This window comes from Gymnodraco acuticeps, unplaced genomic scaffold, assembly GCF_902827175.1.
Source record: "Gymnodraco acuticeps unplaced genomic scaffold, fGymAcu1.1, whole genome shotgun sequence".
In the NCBI taxonomy this organism is placed as follows: Eukaryota; Metazoa; Chordata; class Actinopteri; order Perciformes; family Bathydraconidae; genus Gymnodraco; species Gymnodraco acuticeps.
Genome location: NW_022989768.1, coordinates 5,012,733 through 5,023,194, shown reverse-complemented (window position 1 = coordinate 5,023,194; position 10,462 = coordinate 5,012,733). Strand labels below are relative to the sequence as shown.

Sequence of the window (10,462 nt, the reverse complement as noted above, 5' to 3'; positions counted from 1 at the left end):
ATACAGTAGTATGTTTTGCTGCTATAGTTAAATAAGAGTAGTCTAGTGTAGTAAAGTAAACATACAGTAAGTAGAATATAGTAGATTATAGTAAAACATAGTATAAGAAAGTAAAATATTGCATAGGATAGTTGATTAACGTAACATAGCATGGTGCAGTCGAGTACATTACATTACATGTCACTTGTTAGACGCTTTTATCCAAAGCGACTTACATTCAATACTGTGGGAAATCCCCACAGGAACAATTTGGGGTGAAGTGTCTTGTCCAAGGACACAGCGGAATGTTGACTGCAGCGAGATTCAAACCAGTGCCCCCGTGATCCGAAGATCAGCGCACTAACCACTGAGCCACAACCTCCCACAGTAAACTGAGTAAACTGTAGTATAGTTCAACAGCACAGTACAATATACAGTATAGCACAGTAGTGATGTGAAGTGATCTATAGTAAAGTATTGTATTTAATATAGTATAGTGTACATTATATATATCATATCATATAGTATGGTATACTATACCAGGTATAGTATTGTAAATCATAGCATAGTACAAACAGTTGTGGTAAACATAGCATAGTTGAGTTTACTGTTCTTTCGCAAGCTACAGTAAACTATATGATGACATAGTACAGTATGATTATAATACAGAGATACACAGCATAGTATATTACTGTGCAGTAAAGCAAGTATAATGCAGTATAGAATAATATAGTCTAGTATAGTATAATATTGTAAAATATAGTATGTACCATAACAAAAAGTTCTAGTTTAGTTTTGCGTTCCTGGCAGCTCGATAAATCGATAAAAATGATAAGTCAGACTTGCCTGTATAGGGAAAGGTAAAAATGTAAAGAAATACTACTAAGTAAACCAAAATAAACCTAAACTCTGCTAAAGGATTAGAAGGACTCTTTAAAGGGAAACACACTCATCTCTGCCCACAGATAACACACACCTATAGATATGTATTCTCCACCATCCTCTCGTATACCTTTAGATTTACAGGGTGACCAAGTGCAGCACAGATGTGGGGAAAGCAAAGAGACTTTTTTTGGAATCAGGGCTCTAAATTTAACTTGCGTCCCCTCCCCTCCCTCTCAAGGCCTATCATTCAGCCGAGGTGTTGGAGGAAAGGATGGTTGAAATATAGCCTGGGTCAAGCGTAAGCAGGGGTGGGCTGGGGAGTATGTGGGGGTGGTTGTTGTGTTTTGGGACATTGCGTTGGGCCTAGGAAAAAGAATGGCAGGAGAGGTGGGATGGTTCATGGAAGCGGGGGGGGGGGGGGGGGGGATTTGGCAGCAGCACAGTATTAAAGGCACGGGGTCCAGATAGACGGCAGACTGTAGCAACAGTGAGTCACACTGTAGAGGACAGAGAGCATTCAGGATGCCAGAGCCAGTCAAAAAAACAGGTAAGTGTATTCATTCAGCTACTGGGAAAGGTTTCTTTAACACCTTAAAATGTAACGGCTTATAATACATGTACAAAACGTACAAAACGGTTCAATATGTAGTCGTATAGTTTACATACTTTATGTACAATTCTCAAAAGCACAATCTTCTTCTAAGGAACTAACAATGTGAAATTACAAAATGATGTGTGAGAAGACATACCGTGCTGGAATACACCCCTCTCTTAAGCAACTGCAAACCACAACCAAGCTGAGGCTCATGTGAGACCTGCACGTTGTTCTCATGATATTAAGTATTCTCTTGGTTTGCTAAGTAATGTGATTGCAAAATGTCATCATTATGTTTTTGTTATTTGTGAAACCGAATTGTTCTTTTTATTAAGTTACTGTTTTGGTTATTTGTGTCACTATCAAAGCCAGGTTATTTTTAAATGTATGCCACAATCATTTTATTATTTATTATGTTTCCAGACAAAAACATCTCTAAAGCAGAGAAATGAAATACCAAAATAAATATTTAAAACAGGACAATTGTAGTTGCAGTAGAGGTAGGAAAGTTACATTTCGGTATTATAAAACTACAAAACATTTGCTAAATCCTTTATACAAGCATAGGAATATCAATTATAAAGTTTATTAAAACAGAAATGATACTAAACAAGTAAAAATCCTCCATAACAAAGCAGTAGATCAGTAAAATAACTGTCAAATATATCACATTTAAAGTGGCCTAGTACAAATGCTCCTGTAGCCACAACATAATACGTGCAATAATCCATCCTTAGTTAAAAGTGTTTTCTCTAAGCCTCTGTTGGTCGTGTCAGGGAACTCGGGAACACAACACTTGATCCAGGTGGAAACATTCCAGCATCATTCACAAAATGCACAACTGATCCAAAAATGCTCTGCAGGATTCCAACTTGACAAACGTGTCTGTGTGTGTGTGTGTGTGTGTGTGTGTGTGTGTGTGTGTGTGTGTGTGTGTGTGTGTGTGTGTGTGTGTGTGTGTGTGTGTGTGTGTGTGTCCCCTCCCCCCTCTCTTCGGGGGGAATGGATGGATGTTTGTGGAGTTGGAAGCACGACATCACATATCAAATGACACATTGCATCCCAAATGGCAAGCATGTGTGTGCTAAGACTTTTAGTGTAGTGGATTTATTAAGCTATGATCATCTTGCCACCACGGAATTAATATCAATTATTATTAACTCTCTACAGTAAACAGGATGCTTTTGATTGTTTGGAAGTATTGCTATAAGCGTGGTTTGCTCCGTCAAATGTTCAGTTAAAAAAAAGATATAAAGCCCCCATGACCAATATGTGAAGGGGCTAGTAGTGATGAACCTACGGAGAATTATCACCTGAATCTGCAGCTTTTCTCAGCTCAGTGAGATCAAGCTCACTGGTTAGCTTCCTGACCCACAACTCTACTGTTTCCATACACTCTCACCACTCACATGGTATCGTTTTTTATTAAAAAGCCATACAACCAGATATTTTCTTTAGGAGACAGAGCTATAGAGAGGTAACATACTGACATGTATTGGTTGGCCACGAACATCACTAGTGCTTTTGTTGCTCTATAACTTTTGGATTTAAAGAGGATGAAGGTTTGCTAACACATTTTAGGTTAGGCCTGCTTATATACAGTACAATTAAACTAACTTAAGTGAAGCACGTATGAACAATCATTTTTAGATGACATTTGTAAATAATACAATGAAATAGTATTTGACATTTTGAAAAAACAAATATATATTATATTCTTCAGAACTATGAAAAGTCACGAGAAGGTCAGACTTTGATTTACTGCTGAAGGTATTTTGGGCCAGAGTCATCTCTACATTATTAATCAGCTTTAACCTTGTTAGATACCAACTTAAATGTTGTAAAAAGTAACTTGGGGTTATAAATCAAGGACGGAGTCTGTTGCTTTCTGTATAGCTTGTCAACAGCCTCATGTACTTAGACAAACAAAGATAAACTGATCAACAGTCTCTAAATAACAATATGTCCTGTCTGCAATGCTTATTTATGGCTACTATAAACTATGTCAACACTATGTTGTTACTATTTAATTGCTAACCTTTCTGAACAAAGTAGTTGAACTATCTAAACATTTCCTTGGATACGTCCGTCTTTTAACTTAAACTAGGAGTGTATTTTTACTTTAAATGTGATAAAGGTGTGATATGTGGGGCAGCGTGACTGACACCATGTTGAGGTGTTGTAACAGCAGAGACGCTGGCTGCAGACAGACCGAGGGCACATTATTCATTCTGTGCCTCCAGAGTCACAAAAATAGAGTCCAGTTAATCCCTCGACTCTGATACCTGCGCCCCTGCTGCCACTGAAGCCCTCCAACGTCATGTTTTTAGTCCTGTACATAGGCATCCTATATATACACCCATAAGGTCATCTTGCAACACATGGAGGTTTTTTTTTTTTTCCTGTACGTTGAACTCTTCAGGACTCAAACCAGGAGTCCAAGCATCTGAATCACGCCCACATGCATTTCATTATTCCAAACAACTGGTGTTACACATGTCTACACTCACTATTAATAGACTGACTGTAGACATCATGTATTCATTTCTTTAGGATCACGATCCATGACTGTGATATGTTCCTAGGGTTTGGTTATGGTGTGATGTTGTTCAGTTTGTTACAGATCCAGATGTGTCTCTGTTGGCCTTTTTAATTTCACCCGACGTCCCATCAAAACAAGCTTACGTTTTGATCGATTGCTTATTAATGAAAAACAATGTTCTGTGTGTTATGTCATGACGAAGGATATACATTCAGTGCTGTACTTAAGTACATATTGTGTACTTCTACTTTATTTTTTACGTGTAAAAAAAGGTTTTAGTTCATTATTCTGTGATAGTTTTCCAGCCTCTGAAGTTACTTTGCAAATAAATGTTTAACATGTATATACAGTAAAATGTAATATCAGCGTATATGGTGTAATGCCATTGTATAGAGTAAACTACAACATTTACATTACATACATTACTTACAATTAGTTCAACATTGGCAAAAGATACACCATTTAAATGCAGCTGTTATGTTTTTTCATCGATACAGTCTGAAATGGCAATTCTGCATAATGACTTATTTCCCTTTAGATACTGAGGTATATCTACAGTAGCTGATAATACCTCTATGTTATAAATGCAGGCTGTTTGACTTTATGTGGTAGTGATACTTTTGCTTAAATAACAGTAGTTAATACTTAATCAACTTCTGTTTTCAGACAGTGCAGTAGCCTTAATAACCATTCCAATGATATAACAGAATATGACTGCACAAATAAGACTTAAGAAGTTGCTGGTGTTTTGAGACATTCTGTATGGTGTGGAAAAAGGCAAATTCATTGTTTTTCAACTAGCCCCACCCAGTGTGCTGCAGACTGTATAACACTGTACTTTTTTTGATGAAGAGTCTTCTTCTTTTGCTGAAACAATGTTACAGTACATGTGCTGCTCTTCAAGCTTGACATTAGTTTTAAAATGGAATAACACAAAATAATATATCATTATCAGTATTTATTTTTTTGAAAGATGCAAATAATAAGCCTACTGGTACCCGTTACTTGTTTTTCTCACATAAGTATTATCAAATGTCCTCTCAGCAGGAATTATAACATGTGTGTTTTCTCCTCAAGATTTGACCCCTTAAAAGATAATTGTTAAACAAAGTCTAATTGAAACTTCAGAAGACTTACTTTTAATTTGAACCCACCCCCCCTCTTCAGTTTCAGCATTTGCCAAGAAACCAAAGACTCAGGAGGCAGAGGAGGGGTCCTCTGTGCTCTTTGAAGCAGAGACCGAGAAGCCTGATGCTAAAGTAAAATGGCAATGCAACTCAAAGGACATTGCCACTGGCGACAAATATGTGATCACAGCCGCCGGAAACAAGCATTCCCTCGCTATAAAAGCCATTACCAAGGAAGATGCCAATGTGTATGCAGTGATTGCTGGGGGGTCAAAGGTCAAGTTTGACCTGAAGGTCGTATCTAAGCCAGGTGGGAGATTTTCATGCTGCAGTTGTGCGTTTGAGGTCTCTGCTTGTTCCACTACAGGCTGTGTTGTCCCTAGGCACAAAGCTAAAATATAGCACTTAATGCAGGAAAGCACTGAGGCAGTAAACACTTGATGCACTGCATGCAATTGAACTCACATTCTGCTCACTCTGACAGCTGCTCCACAACAAGTCCCTGAGACGGCTTTGTATTGTCTATCCACGGGGAAAGTTGCTCTTGAAGGAATAGTTTGACATTCAGGGGGAAAAGCTTCTTAACTTTTTTTCAGGGATGAAACTCTTCAATCGAGTGATGGGATCGCTCCAGCTGTGATGCCAAATCCAACCTCTTCCAATTCCCCTACAAATCTGTATGTTGGGTAAAAGTCATTTAGTATCCTGTATGCCAGCTAGCATAGTTAAGCATAAAGACCTAAAGGTATGAAAACAGTAAGCCTGTCCTTGTACAAAGCGATCCAATCCACCGACTCTAAAGTTCACTATGAAACACGTCTTATCTCGAAGTTTGTCTTGTCTTCACTTTCCCAGAATTAATGTCGGGTCCAGAAAGTCACTACAGTCCCACATACAACCCGTAGATGTAATAATGGATCAGCATCCAACTGAACCTCCCTGCAAATGTACCTTAGATGCCACTCAAGGTGCTTCAATGGAAATAAATCATCCCAAATAGCATTCTCCCCATTATAACCATTACCTTTACATAATTACATTAAACTGTTGAACGGACACCACCAAATGCAAACAAAGTATTTTCCCTTTGTATTATAAATGTTAGAAATGCATTTTTACGTGCATGGCTTCATCCCAATGTGAAGACTATGGGGCCACTAAGAGAAACATGAATATGCAGGCATATTTTTCTAGTTTTTATACTAAACTTACATTAAATGACATAAGACAATATGTTTAATTCCCTTTTGGACAGAGCTAGGCTAGCTGTTTTCCCCTGCTTCCAGTCTTTATGCTACACAAAGCTAATTTCCCCCTGGTCGCTTCATGTTTATCATACAGACATTAGATCATCTAAGATGTCAAACTATTCCTTTAGGATCTGGATAACTGCATTAATCACAATCATTTTGCCCAGCACTTTATCACCACTATAGAGCACTGTTCTGTATGCTGCAACAACTGTGTGCAAAGTGTGTCACGGAGCAACTTTTGTGCCATGAGTCTGTCAGTGTGACCCCGTTGAGATTGTTTGTTTGGACTTGATAAGGTGGAAACAAATCCTGAAGAAAGGCAGCAGACTAATGGCCCAGCGTGCTACGAGAGACGTCCCACAGCTGTCTGTGGCTCATATCATAGGCACCCTTACTCTGTCTGCACAGAGACCTTGACCCTCACACCAGCACATTATTTCCTCATGAGTAACCACCACTTGACTGGCGCTCAGGATAGCCATGAGAGGCAGCTGATAACACATGGAAAATCATTCAGCCATTCAAAGATGATAAGACGGAAGAAATGTTTGTGTGAAAAATATTTGTCTTTTCAGTCTTACAAAAAAGTGTTTAAGAGAAAATCAGAGAGATAACATTGTAAAATCTTTAAATATCAAAATGTAAAGTCCCCTGCTCAAAGTTTTAATAAAAAATAAATAAAAATGGAATGAATTTTTTTTTTTATTCCACCTACTTGTTACTTATTATCTTCGTCGTTTCATAGGAGCTCCCGTTCAGGCCCCTGCTGATGCTCCTGGGAAGTCTGATGTAGAACCTGCTCCACCCACTGATCCTGCTCCACCTGCAGCAGCACCAACAGGAGAGCAGCTCGTGGTCCCAGCACAAGATGCTCCTCCAGCTGAGGGTCAGTATTCTCAGTCTTGCTTTTGTTCATAAATGAATGTAATCTGTTCAACAGTCATACCAAACATATTTTAGTAAAGCTTTTCTGAAAATGGCCCAAAAAAATCACAGACTGTTTGATATGGCCGAGACAGGGGTCTTTGTTTGAACATAAACAGTCCACTAATGCCAAATATAAGTATGCTGTCCGCTTCATTAAAAAAAAAGAGGACACAATGAGGGCTGACTCACTTGCCAGAAAGCTGCGCAACAATAGTTGCTCTGATTTCTGGAAAGAGGTCAAAGTCATAAACAGCTGTAAGACTCCCTCACGGCCCGTCCACACAGCAGCTTTTGGCGATTCACAAGTGCTCTGTAGATGTCAAGGTATCACTTTTCAAAGCTTTCTGTACACCATTGTACACGGCTCACCTGTGGAGTAACTACAAGGCTAGAAGCATGCAAAAACTAAAAGTTGCATACAATGATGCTTTACGGTTGCTGCTGAGGGTACCACGATGGCACAGTGCCAGCCAGCTGTTTGTTAACTTGGGGGTACCTACCTGTCAAGCCCTTTTAAGAAAGTTAATGTACAAATTCATGTGTCGCCTAGTAGACTCGGACAATTATGTTATTTCGATTTTAATTAACCCTGTGAAGAGTTCTACCCGGTTCTCTTCCATGATTTGGAGACATTGGCGCAACAGCCTCTACAGACGGTGAGCATGTGTGGCTCGCTGTGATTGGACTGATTTTATGTTTTTATCTGTTTTGTGTTTAGCTTTTTATCTTATTTATTGATGTGTGTTTTGTATTTTTGTGTGATATGGACCTTGAGTCTGGAATAAAGATTGGAAATATGCCACAGAGATTAAGCTTTCATCAAATGTTGACACCTATACACTCCATACCATATGTTTGCTTGGTTTCTTCTTTGATTTCTCTCACATCTTTCTGTGTACGATGTGTCATGCACCAAATTGATTACCTTTTAAAAATATAAAAAAATAACCCAATTACAAAGGGAAGCTCTGCATATATCCTCTCCCCTTTATACACTTTATATTTTATTTTGTTTTGCTGCTCTGATGTTCATTTGAATTACATTTGGTTGGACTTGAATCCCTTAACTCCATTCTGCTGCTTCCTGCTCTGAACCTTTTGGATTTTCAGATGCACAGCCTCCAGACACCAGGCAGGACCTGACTGGACTCTTTACAGAGAAACCCACCAGTGGGGACGTCACTGTAGGTGAGTGGTTTCAAAGACAGCCCCATATGACCCTAAAATATGTGTCAATAAAACCTTAGAGGAAGTTAAAAACATGATAAGAGGTTGGTGTTATATTTTGTGGAAATATGAAGTGTTAATGCTTGTATTATTATGTATTTTTGGTTCAATGCATATTGCATGAATTCCATATTGCATTGGACATCAGAATTGTAAGGATAAAGTGTTAAAACAAATTCCTCTGTGGTGCAGGTGAAAACATCACATTTGTGGCTAAAGTCTGTGCTGAGTCGTTGTTGAAAAAACCCACCATCAAATGGTTCAAAGGGAAGTGGATGGACCTCGCCAGCAAGTCTGGAAAACACCTTCAGCTGAAGGAGACGTATGACCGCAGCACCAAGGTAGCTGGCACTGAAACAGAAACGTCATATTCTTATGTCTTGTGGCACATAATGTTAATATGTGGATCTTATTGCTGTGTTTAAAGAGCCTTTGATCGATTGCCTTTGATATGTATTGTGGCATTAAATCTGTTAACAAATTGCAATAGGCAACAATTAGCTTTTTTAGTTTTGAAAGTCTCAGTGCTGAGCCTTGCAAGCTCTTGCCGCAGTCACTGATAGCATTATGAACCACAGGCACACAGAGGTAATTTTATGCAGAGACTACAAGACATGTTACCCCTGAACATATCAAAACAAGTGGGAGAAACACACTTTTACAAGAAAAGTGAGCAGGGAAAGTGTGGAACACTTAATAAAGATCACAAATCTGAAACAGACTGATCATTTCATACATATGAAGCATATGTACACAAGCATAATGTTTCAAAGCAAAGACGTCAGCCTAAGTGTGTCATGTAATCCTTGTTGCATCTCTCCGCATGCTTGTGGTTGCAGGTATACACGTTTGAAATGCAAATCATCGCAGCAAAGGCAAACTTTGCTGGAGCGTACAGATGTGAGGTGGCTTCCAGGGACAAGTTTGACAGCTGTAACTTTGACCTGGCTGTACATGGTGAGTGGGCCTATTGCTTCTTTGTTTGTAGCATCATTAATATTGTCACTTATCTTAATTTAAGTCATTAATATGATTCTATCTTTTCACTTTGACATTTCAGAGGCTTGTGCAACTGAAGGTTTCGATATTCGAACAGCCTTTAGGCGCACGTAAGTTTCACAAGACTTTATTTCTTTGCATGAAACACAAAATACCTTTGGTCACATTAAAAGGTATTATAGGCTTATTGATTACCAATTTTCTTTTGTATATTAGTTTCTCTAAGCGTGTGACTGCTTGTCCCAGGACACAATTCATCAATCATGAAACACAGCAAAAGTCAACCTTTTCTTTTACTTTTCCTTACAGGACTTAGGCACACCCCTTTAACTTTAAGACTGAAATACTTGATAAACTTGCATCTTTAAGGAATTGAAAAGTTATTCAAGTTCAAATTCAAAAGCCATTTTAGTTCTAAAAAGACATATTGTTAATAACGTTTAAACATATTTTACTTGCTTTTTTGGTTGACAGGTAAGTTTATTAGGAGAAAAACTGTAATTAGTTAGTATGTTTTCAGACTCAATTGAGGATTTAGTGTTCATTTTACCATGTTTGTGTAACGAATCATTTTGGAAATGCTAACCTATTAGGAGCGAAGCCAGTAAGAAGAGAAGTGGACAACAATCAAGGTAGTAAAGAGGGTTTGTCGCAGCAATGGAGGCTCACATTCAGACCCTGAGAATTCTGGTTGTTAAAACACAGAGAAACCAGGACCAGGATCAGAGCCGGTCTCTCCTGGCCTGTTTCCTCTCTGAATCACGTCCAACAGAACCAGTGTTGTGGATGGTCCAGCCGCGCTGCTGGGTTTTGAGGGAAGGACCACAGGACGGAGACCATGAGAGAGCTGACAGGTGTCAAATTATAGCTCCTGGCTGTAGTCACTAACTATAGTAGCTGTCATTGTGTTAACCTTTGACTCAGCAGA

The 10,462-nt window shown here is 38.7% G+C and overlaps 1 protein-coding gene across 7 annotated transcripts in view; it reads left to right on the top strand.

Annotated features, from left to right (window-relative positions):
* Nucleotides 1-1,349: 1,349 nt before the first annotated feature.
* mybpc3 (myosin binding protein C3) overlaps nucleotides 1,350-10,462 on the top strand; it is a 31,217-nt gene continuing 22,104 nt past the window's right edge. For 6 of the 7 annotated variants that reach the window (XM_034217204.1, XM_034217187.1, XM_034217179.1 and 3 more), the window contains exons 1-7: nucleotides 1,350-1,411; nucleotides 5,169-5,438; nucleotides 7,127-7,267; nucleotides 8,419-8,496; nucleotides 8,728-8,876; nucleotides 9,375-9,492; nucleotides 9,596-9,644. In XM_034217204.1, coding sequence (XP_034073095.1) covers nucleotides 1,387-1,411; nucleotides 5,169-5,438; nucleotides 7,127-7,267; nucleotides 8,419-8,496; nucleotides 8,728-8,876; nucleotides 9,375-9,492; nucleotides 9,596-9,644 — 830 coding nt within the window. In that variant the 5' untranslated portion in view covers nucleotides 1,350-1,386. The remainder of the gene's footprint in view (nucleotides 1,412-5,168; nucleotides 5,439-7,126; nucleotides 7,268-8,418; nucleotides 8,497-8,727; nucleotides 8,877-9,374; nucleotides 9,493-9,595; nucleotides 9,645-10,462) is intronic. The other variant, XM_034217198.1, reaches the window with a different exon arrangement.